Source organism: Capsella rubella, unplaced genomic scaffold (assembly GCF_000375325.1).
Source record: "Capsella rubella cultivar Monte Gargano unplaced genomic scaffold, Caprub1_0 scaffold_5, whole genome shotgun sequence".
Taxonomy (NCBI): Eukaryota; Viridiplantae; Streptophyta; class Magnoliopsida; order Brassicales; family Brassicaceae; genus Capsella; species Capsella rubella.
Window position 1 is genome coordinate 5806657 of NW_006238919.1, and position 24427 is coordinate 5831083.

General features: G+C 32.9%; 4 protein-coding genes and 1 long non-coding RNA gene across 5 annotated transcripts; 3 read left to right on the plus strand and 2 right to left on the minus strand.

The window, feature by feature from the left end:
* Window positions 1-2986: 2986 nt before the first annotated feature.
* Window positions 2987-4176, minus strand: LOC111830731 (40S ribosomal protein S29). Its single transcript, XM_023783433.1, has 3 exons — window positions 4040-4176; window positions 3311-3410; window positions 2987-3219 (listed from the first exon to the last, which is right to left on the minus strand). Exons 1-3 carry the CDS (start codon window positions 4099-4101, stop codon window positions 3211-3213), a joined length of 171 nt encoding a protein of 56 aa, XP_023639201.1. The 5' UTR covers window positions 4102-4176; the 3' UTR covers window positions 2987-3210.
* A 164-nt stretch (window positions 4177-4340) lies between these two features.
* On the plus strand, window positions 4341-5445 carry LOC17886938. The gene is made up of 4 exons (XM_006291913.2): window positions 4341-4696; window positions 4788-4824; window positions 5053-5136; window positions 5250-5445. Exons 1-4 carry the CDS (start codon window positions 4391-4393, stop codon window positions 5300-5302), a joined length of 480 nt encoding a protein of 159 aa, XP_006291975.1. The 5' UTR covers window positions 4341-4390; the 3' UTR covers window positions 5303-5445.
* Window positions 5446-9866: 4421 nt separating this feature from the next.
* Window positions 9867-13668, plus strand: LOC17887118 (probable apyrase 3). The gene is made up of 8 exons (XM_023783115.1): window positions 9867-10425; window positions 10517-10629; window positions 11597-11707; window positions 12392-12434; window positions 12565-12744; window positions 12840-12940; window positions 13037-13218; window positions 13308-13668. The coding sequence occupies exons 1-8, from the start codon at window positions 9867-9869 to the stop codon at window positions 13459-13461; spliced, it is 1443 nt and encodes a 480-aa protein (XP_023638883.1). The 3' UTR covers window positions 13462-13668.
* A 1078-nt stretch (window positions 13669-14746) lies between these two features.
* LOC17886318 (kinesin-like protein KIN-12E) lies at window positions 14747-21152 on the plus strand. Its single transcript, XM_006290445.2, has 21 exons — window positions 14747-15106; window positions 15399-15554; window positions 15650-15733; window positions 15820-15939; window positions 16023-16136; window positions 16220-16312; window positions 16731-16820; window positions 16932-17002; window positions 17076-17150; window positions 17245-17332; window positions 17465-17523; window positions 17631-17694; window positions 17794-17859; window positions 17936-18076; window positions 18162-18266; window positions 18367-18602; window positions 18692-18761; window positions 18844-18939; window positions 19032-19091; window positions 19176-19255; window positions 19338-21152. The coding sequence occupies exons 1-21, from the start codon at window positions 14822-14824 to the stop codon at window positions 21013-21015; spliced, it is 3831 nt and encodes a 1276-aa protein (XP_006290507.1). The 5' UTR covers window positions 14747-14821; the 3' UTR covers window positions 21016-21152.
* A 94-nt stretch (window positions 21153-21246) lies between these two features.
* Window positions 21247-22642, minus strand: LOC17885907. The gene is made up of 4 exons (XR_002833821.1): window positions 22364-22642; window positions 21842-21939; window positions 21641-21762; window positions 21247-21546 (listed from the first exon to the last, which is right to left on the minus strand). It is a non-coding gene; the product is annotated as an uncharacterized LOC17885907 (long non-coding RNA).
* Window positions 22643-24427: the final 1785 nt, after the last annotated feature.

The following is a 24427-nucleotide window of genomic DNA, read 5'->3' on the forward strand; positions in this document are numbered from 1 at the left end:
TTTAACCAAATTAATTTGTGATAAAGTGTAGTTGTTCTTCACTGTACCTCGGTTAAGTATCTTGTTACCGATGTATAAGCAAAAACTCTTATATATTTTGTTCATATACACGACTTGGGCTCACCATAGTGAACTACTCGATCGAATAAAATCATTACCGAGAACCTTTGATATCAGTATAGTCTCCGGTTCCAAGACGGCGATAAACCCTACAACAATTATAACACATAATCAAAATCCTAAACAACCTAAATATTACCAACCCCAACCGCTCTAGCATTCTCTACGGTGACAATCGTCGCCATTTTGGCCTTAAAACCCTTCTCGGTCATCTTAGCATGGTTAGAATCACAAAACTCCCGGAAGTCGATCTCATAGTATGATATACCAACCTTCACTTCCTTCTCAAAAGCAAGATTTCCTTGATGACAATCCAAATGCGTCTGATCTGATATTAACCAAGTCAATCTATACCCAGAATGAGGTCATACATCTCCGAAACAAAAAAAATAACTAAGTCCGCCAGCATAGACTCACCAATGAATATCCAGAAACTTCCCTCCAGCAACATAAACGAAGACTACTACATTGTGATTATCAAAGTACGAGGGACGAAAATTTCTATTTCATATATGATTTTATGTTGATATCATAATTAATTATCATTTTCTAATGTGTGTTAGACAAGATCTTTTGGTAAAAAAAAATATATAAAGATGGAATATTAAAGCTTGAGATCCAATGGTTTTATCATCGGGAAGATATAATCATAAAACACGTTTATGGAAAAGGGAAATATAAAGACTTAAAGGAGATTTTCTTTAGCTTTCATTGTGCTGAAGTGTTTGCTAAATCTATGAAACGCAAGTGTTTGCTTAATTTGGCACAAAAGACACAACATACTTGCGCTTGAAATTTGTGCTTCACAGATTCAGCAAAAACCTCACGATGGAAACTATAGAAAATCCCATTTGAGTCTTTAGACATCCACTTTCCAACAAGTTTAATTTTATATCTTCTCGGCGGTAAAACCATTGCAATTCCAGCTTCGCAAGCCCATTTTTTTATTTTACAAAGACATCATATTCATCAAATCATTGAAAAATCATATTAAATTTTAACTATGATAGGAACAACTAATAAGTCAGATCACTAAAACAAAACAAAACAAAAAACTTTTCTTCTTTTCACCATGATTATCACAATTTAGTTGTTTCGATTTATGTATCCAGAGCCAAAAACACTATGTCCTCCTACCCCAAGCGAAACATAAAAGAAAAAAAATCTAATATAAATTGTACTAAATTTATTATACATATAGAAAGAGAAAGGTAAATTTATCTAACTATGAAATTATTTTTTAGTATTATCTAAAAATTAAAAATAATTGAGGTAGTAATTGTAACTCTTATAGTTTTTAAACAATTTCAAAACATTGTTGGCAACGGTCAACAGCTTGTGTTCTTTAATATAATTTTAAAATTAAATAAAAATTAGCAGCCTATAAAATTTGCCATGAAACTCTAATGTCTCGTAATGTTTTTTTTATCTTTTCTCCCTCACCAATCAGTATAACCAATTTGCCATTTGACTTTGCACAGTCCTCCCATCTCCACTCTAACTTAGCTTTCTTCTCCATTTCCTTATCCTCACCCCTCCCTCTTTTTCCGCTTCATCACTGTATATTTCGTGCTAATATCTTAATCTTTTGACCTCTACAATGGAGCATCATCGTCTTTTTGGCTTATCAACATTTCATTCAATTGCGAATGTTGCAGTTTGTTGTTGTCATTGTTTCTGGCTGCAAACATGGTTATCAACTTCTGTCTTTTGAGACTATTAAATTTGCTTAGTTTGGTCTTTTTCTTGAGGTTCTTGCCTTTGCATATGTGGGCTCTTACGTGTCACTAATTTGCTACAATAGTGCTTGTAACACCCCTGTTACGAAAATAAATACTATCCGATGTCAAATCTATCAAAATAACCAAGTAGCCCTTCTCAGCGAAAAATAGCAAAAATCAACCCAGACTATTTGATGGCGGTATTTTTATACTCAAATTACGATACCCGGCAAATAGCAACCTAAACTCACATAAATTCAAATTCTCAACCTAAATTATATGAAATCAGCGAAAATCAATATATATCGAAACGTTGTTAGTTAACCATTTAACGGCGATGAATCAGCCAACATCGTGGCAATGACGGAACATTAGAGTTGAGTAATATGACGTCGTTTCGTGAGTTTAGGGCCCTCGAATCAAAGAACTGCTAAAGCAAAAACTCATCGAATCTTCAATTCGAGAACCCTAAACTCACAAAACGACTTCGTTTTTCTCAACTCCGATGTCCTGTCACTGCTATGGTGTCGACTGACTCATCGCTGTTAAGTGGTTAACTAACACCGTGTCGGTATATTTTGACTTTGGCTGATTTCATATAGTTTATGTTGGGAATTTGAAAATTTTGTGAGTTTAGGTTGCTATTTGCCAAGTATCGTAGTTTGGATATAAATATACCGCCATCAAATAGTGTGGGTTGATTTTCGCTACTTTTCCCCTTTCTCAGCTAAAGCCAAACTTTTTTTTTTTTTGACATCTATTGATTAACTTATTTATCACACGGTCAAACAAGACAGAAGCTTTAAAGAAATTAAATTTCAACAACTTAAAAATAATCTAAAAAGCTCATAGCTAACTCACATTTAGATAACATTTAACATGATCACGGCACAACACTAGTTAAGCTTTCATTTCGAACAAAACTATACATTTCATCAGTTACCTATAACTGTGATTGTGACGGTCATTTTTGTAGTCGTCGACCTATACTAGTCTTAGACAAGGCTGTCTACATAGCAATTTTGATTCGCTTGCCAAGCAAAATATCAAAACAATTTTGATTCTTCAAACTAAACTAGACTATACTTCTTGCGGTGGTCTTCTTCAGAGATATGAAAGTCTAGTGTAGCTTTAAAACATCCAAATTTAATAAGAGCTTGGTCAAGAAATGACTTATAAAACGAGATAACTAAAACTTCACTGATCCAAACAAGATAAGCTTAATGAGAGGTTCAACAACTTAATCAACTCTCAGAATAACAAGGTTCCCAAGTAAAACATCAAAACTACAAGAGCTTCAAAAACCAATCCATCGGATGCCGCAATCAAGTGTGTAATCTAAGCATCCATCATGAAGTTTGGTCTCTCATTAACGGTACTGCAGAAAACAAGAAAACAAAACCAAGAATAAAACATCTACGAAAACAGGAACGAAACAAAAACACAACTCATGGACATGGAAATTTTACCTTAATGAATCCAATTTCCTTAGCATTGCTGCGGAAACACTGTCTGCAACAGTTCAATCCATACTTCCTGATCAGCCCGTGGGAGTTCCCGCACACACGGCTACATACACACAACAAATAATACAAACTCAGTCTCTTCAAATGTCACAACACAAAACCAAATCTCACATTGATATAAACAGAAACAAAGTATATCAATCTCATACATAATCACCCCAATCAGCTAGATATAACAACACACAACAACCAATGTCACATTGATGAATACATAAGTCATATATTACAATCTCATACACAAAGCTAATCACTACGATTAGCTTCATACAAACAAGAACTTACAAAATTACAACAACATAAGCTAATCTTAACCGGAGAAGATTATAAACAACCTAATCACTACAATCAAGATTAATACACAGACACGAGTATGCAAAATTACAAAGTCAAAGATAACACATAAGCTAAATATAACAATCCTCATACATAAGCTAATCAATACTATCAGTTTCATAAAAAAAAACAAGAATTTGCAGATTCACAAAGTCAGAAACTTCAAATGCTAAGATACATAACACATGATAATCTCACAAGCAACAGCAATACACAAACCATCAAAGCTAAATCTCACAAGTCTCGATCGATACATCACAAAACATAACTCTTACACAATCAGATTCATCAGAGAATGGTGTTCGAAACCAAATCAAATCTGAGAGAGAGATGTATTACCAAGTTCGAGATCCAGGTCCGTACTTCTTCGGATGCGAGTTCCACACATTAGAGTGACCCATTTCTTCGATTTGCTCACAGAGGATACACAAACGGCGAATGAGATACTCTTCAAAACCCTAGAAATTGAGTCGACGAAGACGAAGCTGAGCTTTTATAATAACTCATTGCTTTTAATCGTAAACAATAAAATGGGCCAGATCCAAAGGCCCATTAGTCTCAACTTAGGCCCACTAGGCCCAATTACGGCCCATTAGTTTACGGATTCTTTTTTTTTTTTTGTTCTCTGTTCTCCATCCACATGTCTTCTTTGCTATAATCCTCTGAGTTTTTTTTTCTTCTAGTGAATCCATGGCCACTCGACCTCTCATCTCTCTGCAACTTCTTTCTTCTTCATCTCTTTCATCTTCTTCGTTAAACCCAACACCACAATTTCTCTTCTTTCCGAAACCTGAACTAATCAGTCACCATAGAAACAAGAACAAGTGGAGAACAAGTGTTCATCAATCATCAGCTAATCTCATCATTCACCCTTCAATCATCTTCCTAAGTGGAAGCGGCTTCGATGGCGGTGGAGGATTCATCGATACACAAACCTTCATTGTCACTATTAGTCTCGTTGTAGCCATTGCTCTTTCTCTCTTCCTTGGCTTCAAGGTAAAAAGGTTCTTGAAACTCTTATTATGAATCTTTCTCTTCTTTAATCATTCATTAACTTGAGAATTTTGTGTGGTTTTGATCTTTACAGGGAGATCCAGTGCCATGTGAAAGATGTGGTGGAAATGGTATGTCTCTTGTCTCTTGTCTCTTTTCTTGCATTATGATTTGTGTAACGTATCAAATCTTTAGTTACCTTAAAGAAACCAAAACTAGTTTTACTCTGTACCATGGTTCTGTTTTTGATTGATTACTCATGTTATGCATTGTTCAATGGAAGTGAGTAATGTTTAAGTATTTTGGAGTCTAATTGAGTTTATAATCATCATTTGTTTGACGGGTTTTGCTCGAAAAAGGCGGTACGAAATGTGTGTTCTGTCTAGAAGGGAAGATGAAGGTGGAATCAGGCATGGTTGATTGCAAAGTCTGCAAAGGTTCAGGTGCTTAATTACTTAAACTATGTTCTTAAACCCTTTCATGTGATGCTAAGTACAGTAGTTACTTAATACACAAACAAATGATTAGTTTTGTTTTTGTTTATGTTATTATGTAGGTTTGATTTTTTGCAAGAAATGTGGAGGTTCTGGATACTCTCGTCGTTTATAAAAAAGTTCTTACTATGTTTAATATTCACCATTGGTCCTTTGGACAATTATGATATTCTAACTTGTTTATAGTCATATATATAACAAAACTGTGGTGCATTTTGCTTGTGTAATTGATGGTCAGCCACAGTTTTTTCAATTTCACTAGCTATGTTGGTTCAAATACGAGTAAGTGAAATAGTTTCTTAGACAAAATATGTTTTTGGACAATTATAACACACATCTGAGGAACACCACTAGTCACTTCTATTTATTATCAAGATATATTCACGAAACCAAGAAGTAATAATTCACTTCCCATTTCTTATATTAGAGTAGGTATAATATATATATAATGCAAATCAATTAACATCAAAAATAAAGTTGTCATAAACAACATCATTTCACACACACACAAAAAACTAAAATATAAAGAAATAAATAATAAAAATACAACAAAAAAATATATAAGAATAGATGCATCCTCAGTGACAGATAACCACCGAAAATGTTACAATTGATGTTGCTTACCCGAGCGGAAATATATTTAGTGAGTGTATATAGGCAAACTTGATAACATCTCCCAAATAATATTTTGTGCAAAAAATAATTGCATTTCGCAAGTCATCCGTCGTGTAAGCCCATAGAAAAATTTGTTAGCAAATGAACACATAAGACAAAATTAATTTAATTAACACTATAATATAAATTAAGGATGTAAAATTTACTTATGATTACATAACGTAATAGGACGCTCATTAGGATGCAACACATATTCTGCCAAAAATATATAGGCTATCGCTAGGATAGACGAATAGTACACAGAGAATTCTCCGGGAAATAGTAACAATTCTATGATGTAAGAACTCTAAGATAAAAAAAAAATGTTGGATAAATATAAAATTAGTTTTTACCTATAGTATATAGTTATTACTTTTTTACTTCGTTTTTTAGTTTTCTTGCCAACAATTAATTATTGCCTAATTTTAACTTTTTTAAAACCATATATCTCCAAGAAAACTAAAATATTGTTTTATTTTTCTTATTAATAAATTAGCAAGCACTACTAGTCCACTTTTGTTTATTATTGTTAGGAAATGCAATCATCAACATTTTTATTATTACAAAACATTCATTAATATATATTTTAAAAATGTTATCATAAAAGAATTTTTTTTTTATCAAGAAATTAGCAAGCACTAGTAGTCCACTAAATTTTTGTTAGCCAATAAACAGTATCTAAAGGAGAGATATAACAAATATAATCTGTTAGCCTATAAGACTAAAAATAGCATGGTTAATTCCTACTCCTTTATCGAAATTTTAATAATTTCATGTATTTGTGTAATAATCGGTTGTTTTAAATGTTTATTTTATCTTATAAACACTTTTTAATATCAATATATTTGATTTGCCGAAAAGGTATAAAAGCAATATGCATATATAATAGAAGATTTTTCTCTTTACTAAGATGTTTAACATATTCTATCAAATTATGTGGGATCTTGATAACTTGTTTATGAAAACAATGAATATTACACCTAAATTTAATTCATAAACTTTATTTTTCTTTCTAACAAATTCATAAACATTCATATTATTATATATTATTAAAAGAAACAATATTTCACAGAGTAGACTAAACTTTAAAGAAAAATTAATAATATAAATGAAATAGAAAATATGAATATACAAATAGAGAATGGATAAATATAAAATGAGAATTTACTTAGTAATATTATTAGGAAAAATTCCTAAACAAATACGTGACTTATTTATTTTTTCACAAAAATACACAAGCATTTTAGCTGCCATAAAAATATGCAAACTATTTTACAATTGATAAACATTATACGTACTGTTTCGATTTTTTAAGTTTCCACCTTTGTGGTTAAGATTTTCAACAAAATTAACGCAATTGTAAACATTGTTACAATTAAAATCTATTGGAGAAGTATCATTCTTGTCATAACCATAATCATTACCACTTTTAAAACTTTTTCTAATTTTCGTTTAAAACAATTAGTTATTACCCTTTCTTATTTGGCACTTAATTTGAACTTTTGAGATCTTTGGAAAACTATGCAAATCATCAACATCATTTCAAATAGAAAAATAAAAAACTACGCGTTAAAATGTTGGTTAGTCCTACTATACTGCTCTATATATATATATATATTTTTCATGTCTAATTGTGTTCCCTAATATTTTCATTTTTCTTCTATATATTATTAATGTTTATAACTTTTTTTTTCTTTTGGAGGCTAAAAAGGTTGTTATTTTAAAAAAAAAATCAGATTATTAGTGTTAATTATCATTTTCTAATCTTATAATCTATATTAACATTTTTGCAGCAACTTATGAAAAAACCCTTGCTTTGCTCACTTATTTACAAGGTTCTGCCATTGGTATTAATATTTCTTTTTAAATAGTTTAAAAATCAATAATGAAAACAAGAAAATCTCCCTAAAATTTTTCGAAAATACTTAAGAAAATCTTCAAGTTAAAGAAATATTTATTATTGCAAAAAAATAGTTAAGAAAATCTCTATTAATTATTTCGAAAATAGCTAAAACAATTTTCAAATTTAATACATACTTATTATATTAATAAAAATTTCCAAAAATAACTAATGTAAAATTCAAAAATATGAGGCAAACTTCTCAAACTAAAGTCAGTCGATTTTATAAATATTAAATAGGCACACGATTATTATTATTTTTTGTGGGATACACACATTATTATTTAATAATAATAATATAATGAATAAATCTGCAATATATATATAATAATTAATATAAGAAACAATTTGAAACTTTCCACAAAAAAAAAAGAAACAATTTGAAACTTTTAATTTCTCTATATTTTAGTAACTACCATAACTACTAGGTTATTATATAATAAAAATAGATCAAAACATTATTAAAATTTTCTAAATTTACCTTTTTCAATTTATTATGTACAGAATTTCTTTGACGAAATTTGTGGAAAGTGAAAACCGAACCATTGAAATTTATGCAATATTTTGGGTAAAAATATGTTAAAAATAAATCAAAAATTACAAAACAGATCAATATTTTATATTTCTCCATTTATATTTAAAAGATAAGAAAATACAAATCCTTTATGCAATATTTTGTTAATTTTTATTATTTAAAATATTTAACTTTCCCACACCATTTACCTATATATATAACCAAATCTTTGTGTGTAAGCTTAGAATATCCATTTTTGTTTTTCAGTTTTGATAGCATTTTTTTCTTTTACTTATTGAAGTAAAATCAAGACGGACAGATGGGAAATATGTATTTTTTTTTTTTGGCGATTATATGACATGATGGGGTATAAGACGAGAAATACTATAATATGCTTCCAACAAGTTATATGACGGGTCGGGTTGTAAGATGGAACGGGTTTGACTTAATATTACAAAAAAAAAAATATTATTAATCTCACAATTAAATACGGGTCATTTTACTACTTTTTTAACCGACACTAATATAAAACATGTATAATTAAACTAATTTAGTAAAGATTGATATTATGCAATCTTAATAATTATTAAATAAACTCTAACATCTATAAATTTTTAAAAATATGAATTTAAAAAAAAAAAATTATCCCGCGGTGTACCGCGGGTCAACATCTAGTTGTTATGATAAATAAATCTACATATACTTTCAGAAAAACTTTATATACGAGTTTTTTGGTTGGTAAGTGTAATTTTCAAAAAAATACATATATGTTTAAGAAATATAAATTTGATATTTAACACTTCAAAATTTATTATATTATGAAATATTTGGAGGAACACAAAAAGTATATCAATAATTTTGTTTTTGCGATCAAGTATATCAACAAATTAATTTATAAACATTAATATTATATATATGGCTATTAATTTGTGATATTACTATATATTTCATTTAAAAAACAAATCTTATCTAATATATTTAATTAAATTTTGTTAATTATTATTATTTATTGTATTTATTGATTTTTCCGAACTATACATTAGTTTATTGAAGTCATAATTACGTAGTTCAATTAATGTTCCTTACATATCATGTATGAACGTGACCCAAATATAACCAACTAATGTACGTACAATCATTTGATTAATCACAAATTTATTGTTAGAACTATTCTACGAATAATATTTACAAGAGTTTCAACATAGAAAACTAGCCAATAATGCATATGACGACCCACGTTTCATCACTTTTTGTAAACCTCTGATTATATAAGAGGAGTCAGATTGTAGAGTAAGAAGAAGATACAAAAAGAAGAAGTCTTAGCTGTTTGGGTTAAGGTTTTTTTTTTTTTGTTTTTTTTTCCCTTAAATTCTGCTTATTTTTCTTCATTGCGTTTATTGCTATTGTTAATGATTGTCTAATTTGTGTTTTTAAGGTTTCGACGTTAGTTATTAGATAATTGGTTTTCAACTCAAAACTATTTCGCAATGGATAGGCCAATATATCTTATATACTATAGTTACGATCATTTTCCAAATTTGTATGTATAATCATTTATATCCGATCCATGATATTAATGTAAAGATTTCATACTTGTTCTAGGTTGAAAAAATGAATCCGGAGATGGATGAACTCAAGGCTCCTATTCTACCCGATCACCAACCATCATCGCCGCCGTCGAAACTCAAGAAACGAATTATCATCCCAACCGTCATTTCCGGGGCTCTAGCGTTGGGGATAGTGTCCTTACTTCTCAATTTAAATCCAGCTCCAGTTCCAGCTCCACCATCCGGAAATTTGTACAGCGCCATTATCGATGCCGGGAGTTCAGGGTCCCGAGTACATGTGTTCAAGTACTCCATTGATCAGTTTGGGGTACCCGTTTTCAATTTCGGAAGTCTCAACTACGAGTCGTTTAGTATTCCAGATGGTTTGTCAACGTTTGCTAATAATCTGGACGGAGCGAAAGTGAAAGTGCAAGAACTTGTGGACTTCGCCAAAGCAAAGATTCCCGAGTTGATGTGGAGCAGGAGTGACATTAGGTTAATGGCGACAGCTGGGATGAGATTGATTGCTTATGATGATCGAGAAAACATTCTTAATGCTGCTAGAGAAGTTCTTCATGCTTCTGGACTTAGTTTTCGCGACGAATGGGCTTCTGTTATCAGTGGTTAGTCTTTTTGGAATCAATCAATCTTCATTCAAAAATGAAAATGAAAAAATTGGAAGTGTTTTAAAATTATTTGGAAAATTCATTTCAGGATCTGATGAAGGTTTATATGCTTGGGTAATTGCTAATTACGCACTTGGTTCGCTTGGAAATGATAAGTCGCCAACAACAGGGATTCTTGAGCTCGGTGGGGCTTCTGCGCAGGTTTGGTTTAGTCTCTTGTCAGATAATGTTATCGACAAACTTGTAACATGCAAAATATTTGGATTTTTAAAACATAATAAAATTAACATGCATATAAAAGATTATCAATGTATATATATATATATATATAACCAAATTTTTTATTTAAACACATTTTCAAAAATATGATCAAATAACTATAAATAAGTCAAGCTTTAAATAATAAAAATAAAACATATTTCCGATTCATTTTTCCGATATGATAAAGAATTTTTACTTTTTTTGAATAGAGGTGAACAATTTCTTTTTCTTTTAGTATAATAGGCTAATATTTTAATATATTAACAAAATCAAAATTGACATATGTTTAAATCTAATCGATACACTTAACATGACATTAATGACTAAACTTAAAAATTAAGTTATATATATATAATCATGCCATACTTTATCTATAAATTGCATAATCTTGTTTTCGTTAATTTTGACGAGAAAACATTATTCAACTTATTTTTAAGAGGAATTCCTCAAAATACCATTATTTTGGTTTTCTTTCCAAAAATACCACTAAATTCAAATTATTGCTCAATGGTATGGAATTTTAAATCTTTGGTTTGGGTTAATTATTTGCAATTTAGGGTATAGTATTTAGAGGGTAGGCTTTAATGTTTAGAATTTAGAATTTAAAGTTTGAAAATTTAAAATTTAATTTTAGTCTTGTGGTAATTTTGTCCTAAAAACAAAAATGGTGGTATTTTAGAGAATGTCCCTATTTTTAATTTAAATAATTTCATAATATAGGATTATTTAAAGAAATAATTGTTAAAAATGACTTAAAAATTAATCATTTATAGACATCTTTTTGGCATTTAATAAAACAATAGCATTTGCTTAGATGCAGGTTCTCAATACAAGAACTGGTTTAAAAAACCATACTACATTGGGTTGAAAAAAACATACTAAACTTAATGTTTGTGCATTTGTTTAGGTGACATTTGTGTCGAGTGATAAGCTTGTGTCTCATGTGGATTCGCGTAACAAAACCTATGGAAGTGTTCCGTATAATATCTACAGTCACAGTTTCCCCGACTCTGGGAAGGTAACTTTTGAGACTAGAGCATTTATCTTTGATTTATCTTTCTAGCTTTTAAAAAGGAGTTGTTTGGAAAGCACTTTTTGTAATAATAGAATCGATGATTTTGTTTATTCATTCCCTTCAAAATTGTGAAAATGTTAGTAGGGTATGTTGACGTTCGGGTTTTGGATCGGGATATTTTGGACTTTTGGATATAGGATATGTTCGGCTAGGTATTCTAAATTTTGAGTTTGGATCGGGTATTTTGGGTCTAGATTCGTATAACTCGAAGTTCTATAAACTCAAAATTTTAGTATCAAAATATACCCAAACTATTAGGAAATATATAAACTATATCAAAATCTCGAATTTTTTACCCAAATAATTTTTTACTAAAAAATTAGTTTCATAGGTATGTAAATATTTTGAGCATTTAGCTTATCAAAAATATAAATATTATTATTATTATTATTATTATTATTATTATTATTATTATATATATTATTATTATTATTATTATTATATATTTCTACATGGGTGTATTCGGGTATCCATTTGGATTCGGTTCGAATTTGGGTTTTCAAATCTTGAAATTTGATTAGAACCTGTTCCCGTATTTTAAAATTTCGGGTTTAGGTTCGGATTGGTTGCTTGGTTCCGTGTGGTAATTTAACAAGAATAAAAACTAACTTATTTGTCCACTTGCAGGATGCAGCAATAAAAAGGTTAATGGATAAACTACAAAAGTCAAGTTAGTTACTAGCAAATCCTTAGAAATAATCAACTTACTCATTGAATTTGAAGTTTCTATAAAGTTAATAATATATTGCAATTATTAGTGAAACTCTCATCAAACTCATATGGTGTTTCAATCTATACAGCTGTTGGGGACGAAAAGGTTAAAGACCCTTGTACTCCAAAAGGATACAAATACGTAAATCATCAAAACAAATATTTATCTGTATTCCTAGCTGATGAAAGCGAATATACAAAGCTTGAAGCTGCTGGTGATTTCACAGATTGCAAAACCAAAACACTTGAACTTTTGAAAGAACAAAACGGTAAAAAAGTGAAATATTGATATATATGAATATTTGTTTATCTTTCTTGATTTTCTTGATCCCTAAAGAGTGTGGTTTTGGTAATATATGTACAGATATGTGTCCATCTAGTTATTGTGCTATTGGATCAACATACACACCTAAGCTTAAAGGAAATAGTTTTTTGGCTACAGCAAGTTTCTTCTTCACCAGCACGGTATAATCTCATGACACTAAGATTTATGTTTGAATTTTTTTGGAATGATCTTTTGAGCATTGTTCTTTTGTGTTTCTATTCTGAAATTTGAATCAGTTCTTCAAGTTAGATCAAAAATTTTGGTATTCCGACTTGAGGCATAAGGGCGACGCGTTTTGTCGAAAAGATTGGGACGAACTGGTAAAGGAATACGAAGGAACTGATCTAGAATATTTGCGTGGGTATTGCTTCTCATCAGCGTATATAATCTCAATGTTTGAAAGACTTGGTACTCCTAGGTAAATGTTACTCACAAATTCAAGAACATTTAGAGTAATCAACGTCCATTTTAGGAAAAAAAATTATAAACAGTTTGGTTTTCTTGCAGAGTCATATTTTCGAATAAAGTGAAGAACACACCATTAAATTGGGCATTGGGTGCTTTCATTGATACTGTCTCACAGCCTAGTATCTCCCCTGCTCCAAGTCCTGCACCCACTTATGGTAATGGTGATAATTCTAGAAGATTTCTTGGCTTTTGATGATGAGTTTAGGGGTTAGGGTTTAGACCGGAGGAAACCAAACCCAAAGTTCAAAGATCAAGTCTTATTACTTGGTCTTTTCTTTTGTTTTGTTTTTAAGAAAATAATTAGAGCACTACTTCACTTCCTCTTTTGTAAGAGAAGAGTGACTTATTCCCTTCACAAGATTATATTTTCACTTTGTTCCCATGTTTTTATTTAAGTAAATAAAAGAAACAAAAAACACAAAAAGATGTAATCAATATACTACCTAAAGAAAATTGTGTTCTATTGTTCTTATATGTTAATCTTGATTCTGGTATATTAGGCTGTTGCATTACTCTCCAAGCTTGTTTTCCAAAGACAATGTTTAAAATATTATAAATTTTAAGTCTCTGAATCCCACTCCTCCATCTTTGTTGAAGATTCCCATTCAATTTCAATCTTTCTTATAAATTTTTTCCTTATATTCTTTTGAGAACTCCATAAGAAACTATTGATTTCTTCACATATCTTTTGAGAGTTTGAGTACATCCATGGAGTATATAGGCATTACCAATGCCGTTAATAGTAAAATCTCTTATACTCGAGTGAATACAAATTTCTTACTTTAGCCTTGTGTTTTTGCATTAAATTTCTCTATAATGTATTGGAACATTTTACTCTCTTCTTACTCTCAAATATAATTATTCTAAAATACCTAGGTCCTCCGCATATCCATCATCAAAGCCGATCCATGAGCCAAGCTCTCATGAAACATTAGCTTGCGACCCTCTATATTATAAGCAAAATTCGGCCCTTCTTCAAAACGTTTATTTGATATAGTGGTATAAGTATTGCAACTTAAGAGTAATACATCCCTATTTCGACTCACTAAGACCATCAAAAGAAACTCTTATATAAAACCCATTTCTTAACAAATCCTAAGGCCATCAATAATAATGGCCAACAAGTATAAAACCAGCCTTTCTCATACTTAGCTAGTATTTAATGTACATTTCATAATGCATTAGATCTAAAAGTTCACCATTGATGAGGGAGTACAATTCCCGGTTTAAGTATCCACGGTTTGGTTCAATCATAACCGGTTTAAAATTCTATTAATGAATTAACAAATAGTGGAGGCGCAACGTTTGAGAAAAGTCATAAAGCCCCAAACTCCAACGTTCCGATTAATTTCAAAAAACTATAATCAATCTCAGCCGTTCATTTACACGCTCCCTTCACCCTCCGATCATAATCTCTCGTCTTCTTCACAACGCTTCCTTTACTCTCTCTCTTTCCCCCTTCAGACCCAAATTTCAAATTTCTCTCTTCTCTCTCTCTCTCTCTCACTGACTCAGTGATTCTCATCTTCTCTCATCGCCCAACACAATCGACTATGCCGTTTATCTCCGAGACTGCTAGCGCCATCAAGCGCCGGTTCGGATTCAACGACCGTCCCGCTCCGTCGGAGTCACTACGCGCTGTGCCTTGTACGCCGGAAGCTAACACCGTCTCGAGGGAGAATCAAACTCATCAGTCTTTGGTTTTCTCTTCCGCGGTTCGAAGCTTGTCTGAATTGGACGAAGATGGTGCGATTTGCGCTGGATCTGCTCAGATTTCGAGGTCTCAAAGCTTTGAGTTCAATGAAGATCCCGCGTTTTGGAAAGATCACAATGTTCAGGTGCGATCTTTTGTATCCATTGGTATTGGGTAATTTTGAGATTGATGATGATTTGATCTGATTTGATTTCTCTTAGCTTCTGTGTTGTAGGCAGTGTGTTCTAGGTTAAATTGGTAGCTAATACGTTTCTGGTTTCAATGAATCTTAATGTTCGTACTTCACAATCACATTGACGAATTGGATTTGAGAGTATTTTAGGGTTTTACAATTTGCGAAATCGGAGTTTTATTGAGTTTGCAGGATGAAAGAAAAACTAAGTTTATTCAATTGTTGATTCAAATGTTGTAAATAGGTTATCATAAGAACACGGCCACTTAGTAGTTCAGAGATTTCTACACAAGGCAACAACAAATGTGTAAGGCAAGACAATGGACAGGCAATTACTTGGATTGGGAATCCAGAGTCTCGTTTCACATTTGATCTCGTTGCTGATGAGAATGTTTCACAGGTACTGCCTTTTTTTTTCAGTGGTTTTTTATACATGTTTAGAAGCTCAAGAATGTTCCTGAATCTGCTTGCTTTTTTTTCATTTTAACCTTACAGGAGCAGATGTTTAAAGTGGCTGGAGTGCCTATGGTGGAGAATGTGGTGGCTGGTTACAATAGCTGTATGTTTGCCTATGGACAGGTGCGGTTTATTTCTTTCTTTGAATCTAATTTTTATCTGTTATTTACTTCTAGTGTTTCCAGTCTGATGATATTCTTAATTTGCAGACTGGAAGTGGGAAAACTCACACTATGCTTGGAGATATTGAGGGAGGAACACGTAGACACAGTGTCAATTGCGGGATGACACCTAGAGTTTTTGAGTATTTGTTCTCAAGGATCCAAAAGGTTTACTACCTTACATTTTTGTGGATGGATATGTTTTTGCTGTAAAACGTTTTGTGCTGACTTATCTGTCTTTTCTGTACCAGGAAAAAGAAGTCCGCAAAGAGGAAAAGCTACACTTTACTTGTAGATGCTCATTTCTGGAGATATACAACGAGCAAATCCTTGATTTATTAGATCCATCATCTTATAATTTACAGGTATACATACCAAATGTATCATCGAAACTTCTGATCTAAATGTTGTATCTTATGTGGGATTAACCAATCATCCTGTTTTGCAGCTAAGGGAAGACCACAAGAAAGGTATTCATGTTGAAAATCTAAAGGAGATTGAAGTCTCAAGTGCCAGAGACGTGATTCAACAATTGATGCTGGTAATTCATTTTTCTTCTCTTAGCTATTAATATTAGGTGCACTTCGTCTGCGTTTCTAGTTTTTTTTTTTCTTTCTGATTGTGACCTGTTCCATACTAATTCTCCTAATTATAAAACTGTGATTCTATAAAAGTTTAAATTTCTCAAGAAATATTTGTTCTGTCTATGTTCAAGTTTCAAGAAAGTTACGGAAAATTATACTCTAAATTTTCTTAGTAAAATTAGTCAATGTCCATGAAGAAGCTTTTGTGACACTATTTTCTTGAACTCACATCTTTTCTTTGACTTTTATTAACTGCTGTGCATGCTTGATGCTCTGTCGTTCTATACTCAGAAAGATAATGCAAGAATTTGTTGACAATTTGCTCATGTCATTCGTTTAACCATAATAGCTTTCTTATGCAACTTTTATGTGTAGGGTGCTGCAAACAGGAAAGTAGCTGCGACTAATATGAATCGTGCAAGTAGTCGATCCCACAGTGTATTTACATGTATCATCGAAAGCAAGGTAATCAAATTTCATTTTACTTGTCAAAGTGAGTTTGCAATCTGTAATTGGTAGTTTGTATCTTATCAATTTCTCAAATTAAAAATTAACCTGACCTGTGTTTTCTATCAGTGGGTATCTCAAGGTGTAACTCATCATCGTTTTGCACGGCTTAATCTTGTTGACTTAGCTGGATCTGAAAGGTAAAATCAGCTATAACTAAAACTTCGACTACCCTTTCTCTGTCAAGTTATTATGCTAACATCTGGAATATAGGCAAAAGAGTTCAGGAGCTGAAGGTGAACGCCTCAAAGAAGCAACCAACATCAACAAGTCTCTTTCAACATTGGGGTAAGATTACAACTTTCACAAGCTACAACTCAAGTATTCTAGTTTGTTCTTTGTTATATTGTTCTAATGATTTTTTCCCACATTTACTTTGCAGGCTTGTGATCATGAATCTCGTAAGTGTTTCCAATGGAAAATCAGTCCATGTTCCTTATCGAGATTCGAAGCTCACATTTCTGCTTCAGGTAAAAGAACTTCTTAAATAATGAGATCTCAGTATGATTTATCAAGCATATGGCAAATTTTAGCTATGAATCCTGTATTGTGGTACTCGCTCCTAATTGCACTGATTGAATGTCACTCTTATATATTTACAGGATTCCCTCGGAGGGAATTCAAAGACAATAATAATTGCTAATATTAGCCCATCTAGCAGGTATTTAAATACTCTGTCTGTTTGATATTCCAGACCTTTCTCCCTCAAATATTCATTGGATTGTATCTCATGGTCCTTGGCAATGCATGTTTTCCCCTCTTACTCAGTTGCTCGTTGGAGACTTTAAGTACCTTGAAGTTTGCACAGCGTGCCAAGCTTATTAAGAACAATGTAATGAAATTATTCCTGTCATTGTTTGCTACGTCATGGATCAATTTGTTAAACCCATTATAGTGCACTGAGTTTGAATAATCTGGTTAAACCCAACAGGCAATCGTCAATGAAGATGCATCTGGAGATGTTATTGCTATGCGGCTACAAATTCAACAACTCAAGGTAGTTTCTTTCAACAAAGACTGTTTCTTTTATTTCTTACGACCTTGTTTTAAGTGTTCAAAATCATATTCTACAGAAAGAAGTATCCCGCCTAAGAATGGTTAATGGTGGAGTAGATAATCAGGACATGGACACTGTCTCAATGGGCTGCCCTGCTTCTCCAATGTCTCTCAAGTGGGATGGGTTCAATGGATCATTCACTCCTAGGATGTCTAAGGTTTGAAACTGATTTGCTTGATCTTCATTCAGCATGTGGTTTGTTCTTGGTTTGTTCTTTACATTTCTTTTGCATGGCTCTGTAGGTAAAAGACTACGAAGTTGCACTTGTTGGTGCTTTCCGAAGAGAGAGGGAAAAGGACGCTGCTTTACATGCATTGACTGCGGAAAATGAGGCCTCAGTGAAGTTGGTACGTTAGAACTAGATTCCTCACATGAAACTTTACGTACTGTGGAAGAGCAGAGGATAACAGATGATGATATTTATTTAATAAAAATGTCTCCAAACAGGAAAAGAAAAGAGAGGATGAAATACGAGGGCTGAAGATGATGTTAAAGCTCCGAGATTCAGCAATTAAAAGTTTACAAGGTGTAGCTTCAGGAAAGATCTCTGTTGAAGCACATCTGCAAAAAGAAAAGGGTGATCTTATGAAGGAGATTGAGGTGCTACGTGCTCAAGTTGACAGAAATCAGGAAGTTACCAAATTTGCCACAGAGAATTTGCGACTGAAAGAAGAGATCCGAAGGCAAGAAGACTCCTTGAAAATTACTTATGTTTTTCCCCTAAGCAATATTCGATTTTTCTGTGTTGTTTAAACTTTAACTTGCTATACAGATTGAAATCACAATGTGAAGAAGGTGAACGGGATATCTTGAATCAACAGATCCAAGCGTTACAAGCCAAGGTGAGTATATTTATCTGTCCTCCCAAGACGTGGAAAGTTTGCTTACGATTTGAATTAGCATGTAACTTGGATCTATCTACAGTTGCTTGAAGCTCTTGATTGGAAACTCATGCACGAATCAGATTCCTCCATGGTGAAAGAAGATGGTAACATCAGCAATATGTTCTGCTCAAACCAAGTAAGGGCTTGATTCGCATAGTCTGTTATTTCTGCCATGCAAATATGTTGCTTCTCTATGTTTTGGCATCTTGATTTTTCGTTTTTTTGCAGAATCAGGAATCAAAGAAACTTTCGTCAATCCAAGACGAGAATGAATTCCTCCGGATGCAGGTAATTCTTGCCTTCTGTCTGTCTTTTCAGTTAGAGTTTATGACACTAAGTTCTCTAATTTCTTGTTTCTTTTCTAATCTGAAGGCTATTCAAAACCGGGCAGAAATGGAATCTCTACAGAAGTCATTAAGTTTTTCACTTGACGAAAAAGAGAGATTGCAGAAGTAATTGACTGCACACAATATACATTTTAGTTTCAATGCCAATTATTAGGCCTCAGCTCATCTCTTTGGATTTCTCTTGTAGGCTTATCGACAATTTGTCTAAGGAACTTGAGGGAAGAATAAGATCCTCAGGCATGGTTGGTGATGAAGATCAGATGGAGGTTAAAACAATGGTTCAAGCCATTGCATGTGTTAGTCAAAGAGAAGCTGAAGCTCACGAGACAGCAATCAAGTTGTCAAAAGAAAATGATGATTTGCGCCAGAAAATTAAGGTCTTGATCGAGGACAACAACAAACTTATAGAGCTTTATGAACAAGTAGCCGCAGAAAACAGCTCCCGAGCTTTGGTGAATACTGGGACAGATGCATCAAGTAATAATGCTGAGGCTCAGAACAGTGCAGAAATTGCTCTGGAGGTTGAGAAAAGTGCAGCTGAAGAACTGAAGAAAATGATAGGAAACATGGAGAATCAGCTTAGCGAGATGCACGATGAGAATGAGAAGCTAATGAGTCTGTATGAAAATGCAATGAAGGAAAAGGATGAATTCAAAAGACTGCTCTCTTCTCCTGACCAAGAGAAGCCTATTGAAGTTGATGGTGATGGTGCCAACTGCTCCTCTGATACTGAGATGGAACTATGTAACAATTCTTCTGAAAAGTCTACAGAAGATTTAAACTCAGCAAGGCTGAAACTTGAACTGGCTCGGGAAAAGCTTTCAGTCTCTGCAAAAACCATTGGAGTGTTCTCTTCACTTGAAGAAAATATTTTGGACATCATCAAACTGTCAAAGGAAAGCAAAGAGGCTGAAGACAAAGTTAAGGAGCACCAGTATGAGCTAGAATCAATCAAAACTGTCTCTGATCAAACTAATGCAAGAAAAGAAGTTGCAGAGAAAAAGCTGGCGGCTCTCAGATGCTCACTGTCCAACTTTGCATCATCTGCAGCTTACTTTCAACAGCGAGAAGAACGGGCAAGGGCGCACGTAAACGCATCTTCCGATCATCTAAACCAGAAAATTGAGAAACTTGATGTTCTCCGTTCTTACAAAAGAGAAATCGATGCTGCTATGGGCAAGATCCAACAATCCGAGGCAGAGCTGAAGAGTAACATTGTAATGCTGAAAATAAAAGTGGATGAAGAGAACAAGAGGCACGAGGAAGAAAAGGTTCTTTGCACGATTGATAACATTGAGAAGATCAACACTCCTCAGCGAAACACTCTGCGTACAGGCAAGGCCACAGATTTGCTGAAATCAGAGGAAGAGAAAACAAAGCTCCAGTCCGAGATGAAGCTTTCTCGGGAGAAATTGGCCTCAATCAGAAAAGAAGTTGACAACATGACCAAGAAGTCCTTGAAACTGGAGAAGGAGATCAAATCCATTGAAACAGAGATAGAGAAGAGCTCAAAGACGAGAACCAAATCAGAAATGGAATTGGAGAACACAATCCAAGAGAAACAAACTATTCAGGAGGTGGAAGAACAAGGCATGTCTGAAATACAAAACATGATAATCGAGATTCACCAGCTTGTCTTTGAATCAGAGCTGAGAAAAGAAGAGGCGCTGATAGTAAGAGAAGAGCTCAATGCAGAGGAGCTTAAAGCGAAAGATATGCACAAAACTACGATGGAGAGAGTCGAGAATACGTTGCAGACGCTGGAGAAGAATAACAATGGCATATCAGGCAAGATTAAAGAAGAAGTAGAGAATGTTTTGGGTTTGGTTCACGAAGCCACGAGGTTGCTTGACGTTTCTCAGTAGTAGAAGTGACATGACTCGCACGTTGGAGATTCTGATTGCTGTATGAAATATGAAACATTAAGACATTTATTTTGTTAGAAGCTCTATATATTTTAATATATGGAATCAAGGGAAGTACATCACTTCCTTACTTCTCATATTCATTCAATTAAAACAAAATGACGCACCCATGAATGTTTCATACAAATGCATTGAGTATTGAGATATCGAAAACAAACACGCGAGAGGAGTATTGCAGTTCAATTTTTTGAAGATAAGTAACTTAGTTGTGGATGATGATCACAGGACTTGTATCTTGACCTGAGATGAAGCTGTTGGAAGCTTTAGTATATCCTCGGTGAGTTGCATCTTTTTGGTCCGTGCAACGTAGACTTTCACAACTTCAAGACACTCCATATGCAGTAAGAAATGGCTTAAACTGTTTCAGCTCGGTTGCACTTCCTTGATATTGTATGATATGCAACATCTTTATTTGGTTGTTCGAGGGAATTCGAACCCCAACAATTTGACATGCTCTCAATGTGTAACGACCTAGACCGTGAAAACATCAAAGAGGATCAAGTTTAGCTACTTTATATTCATGCAACAATCATAAAGAGGGTTTTTTTTTTTTTTTTTTTCATACCGTGAGAACCAGAGTTGTTAGTTTTGGATAAACCTCTAGCAGAAGTGGCAGAAGCACTATCCAACCTTGTTTCTTACTCGAAAACACTAACTCAACGAGGTTGCTGAACACCGGTAGTCCACCTGACTTGCAAAATAAAGAAATCAGCTAAAACACACACAAACACAAAGAATGGCAAGAGACCATAAACATGAAACTTACCTCAACAGCCGAAAATGTCAAGTGAAGGGTCTTGATATTGCGTATCCCACTGATGAGATCCATCACAACTTTTCCCCAATACTGGTTTTTGTCTTTTCCTTTTTCAGGCAAAACAGTTTTGGAATATTACTAACAAATATTTTTTTCATATAAAACAATAATTAATTCCAGGTCATTTATGCATTAATAATAAATAGAAATGAATAAGGATAAACTTAAAATACTTTTTTTTTAGATCGTATGTAGGAAAATGACAATATTTAATATTTTGGGTATTAAATTACACGTTTTATTATTTTGGTATTATTCTTCCAAATAAAAGATAGATAAGCTAATTTTAAGTTTTTCCCCTTTTTTTGTAGGTTGTAAAAAAAGGAAAATTTTATTTATTTATTTATTTTTAGTTTTTTCATCATTTGAGTAAGTATTATTTTAATATTTACCCCACAAATAAGATGGAATGTTTTATGAGAATATATATAATTGACAAAATGAGTGTACTTGTGAACAAAAGTGTCTTACCAGTTAACACTCGTAGTATAGTTTTTCAAGCATGCTGACTTCTTACATGTGCACCCTTTTTTTTCCTTGCTTCTATTCTCGTCCTATCATAAGTTAATCAAGTTAAATAACTCAATACAATTTATCTTTCTTATAGATGTACCACCATCTCATGAACCTTGTCAATATAACTTAATCTAAATGCCACAGGTTTTTCGAGCTCGAATCTTTTGCCGAGCTACAAGAATCAAGTCATGTTATATGACTTGTTCTTACATCTGTGACGCCAATATCTTTTACTACAATGCCCTTCGAGAGGCAAAACATTTGTGGTGTCTATAAACATAAGATGTTAGAGATATAACTTTGAAAATAGAGAAATTGGAGAGAGGAAATGAATCATAATAATAGTTTGTACTGAGTTTGTATCAATTTTTTTTTTGAATTCAATTATATTAGAGCTCATGTATCAAATAATTATTTTATACTGTTGATCTAAATAAATATTGATTATAATGATTTTATATTATTCTTGATGTATATATTTTAAAAAGATTACCACGTTAAGAATATCTCTTTTTAAATAATAATTATTAATTTATAGATGAATAAATATCTCTATAAATTAATTATTTTATGGTTTGGACATTATTAATTTATAGAGATTTTATTGTATATTGTTATTAATCTTGTGATATAAGAGTCAGAAAAGTACTTTATAAAATTAAAACAGCAATAATCAAGAGCCAGAAGAATACAATCTTTTTTATTACGAGATACTAGAATTAACCTGTCATATTAAGCCTATGCTTAATAAATAAATAAACAGCTACAACTTAGTTTTTAGATCACACACTTATAAGATCAATCAAGTTTTCATTTAATGTTTCAGATCTTCATGAAAAAGATCAAACTTTATCTCAAGATTTCTGTCCACATTTGGTCAAATAAAGAAAAAGTAAAATGATCTTCTTTTTTATTTGTTTGTCAACAAAAACTAAGAATTAGCTCAAACGAGCCAATTTGGAGGAGAATCGTTTACATTCTTCACTAGATGCGGACTGGTATGGGCCTTGCGTGCCAAAGTATTCGCTTTTACATTCAAACTCCTTGGGATAAGAGATAAAGAAAAGGTTAAGAATTCTTCCCTATCAATGTTGATGTCATCTAGGTAAACAGAGAACGCCGACCACTCGGTAGGAGAAGACACTATCTTTACCAAATCAGAAAAGTCGGTAAGAAACACTACATCTATGTGGTCATATGCAATCATGCATCGCATCACCCACACCAGCGCTTCTACTTCTCAATGGAGGAGAGAAAGGCTTCGGCGGAGATTTAAAGCTCCCATCATCATTGAAAAGTCTCGAGCATACTGATAGAACCAACCTATAAAACAGTGATAACCCGTGGACAGATTAGGTAGTCTCCTTATGCGACCTTGTAATCGTTTATTTTCTGCCAAAGGCTCGGTGGGAGACCCGAGGTCTTCCATCCGTACGTCATACCAACCTCTCGACTCATCTTTTGCAACCCTAACTGTATCGAAGGGGCTCATATCCACATTATCATAGACTTTGGCATTTCTAGACTTCCAAATATACCATAATTACAAGAAAAACAGCGATTTCCTACGGCCAGTTGCGTGAAAAAATGGTAGTAAAAGCCGTTTCTTACGATATTCCTACCATTAAAATGGTAGGAAATCACCCGTAAGAAATCGATGATGGTAAGATATTGGAAAGAAATTTTCCTACCAAAAACGCGCCGAAGGAGATTTTGTAGGTATATTCGTGGGAAAGAGGAAGGGTATTTCTGACGATCTTCCTTTTTCCTATCCTTTTACGTTTTCGTCATAAGTACGAAGGCCTCGATTGGTAACCATGATTTAGGAAAAAAATAGAAGGAATGTGACATTCCTCTTCATTCCTCAATTTTTTTACCATTTACAAGGAATCATTTTTCCACATCATTCCTCTACATTCCTCACAAAATGAGGAACAATAGAACAAAAATGTTCCTCCCCAAAATTGATGAGGAACAAATGGAACAAAAAAAAGAACAAATATTAAAATTCGTTTTTAT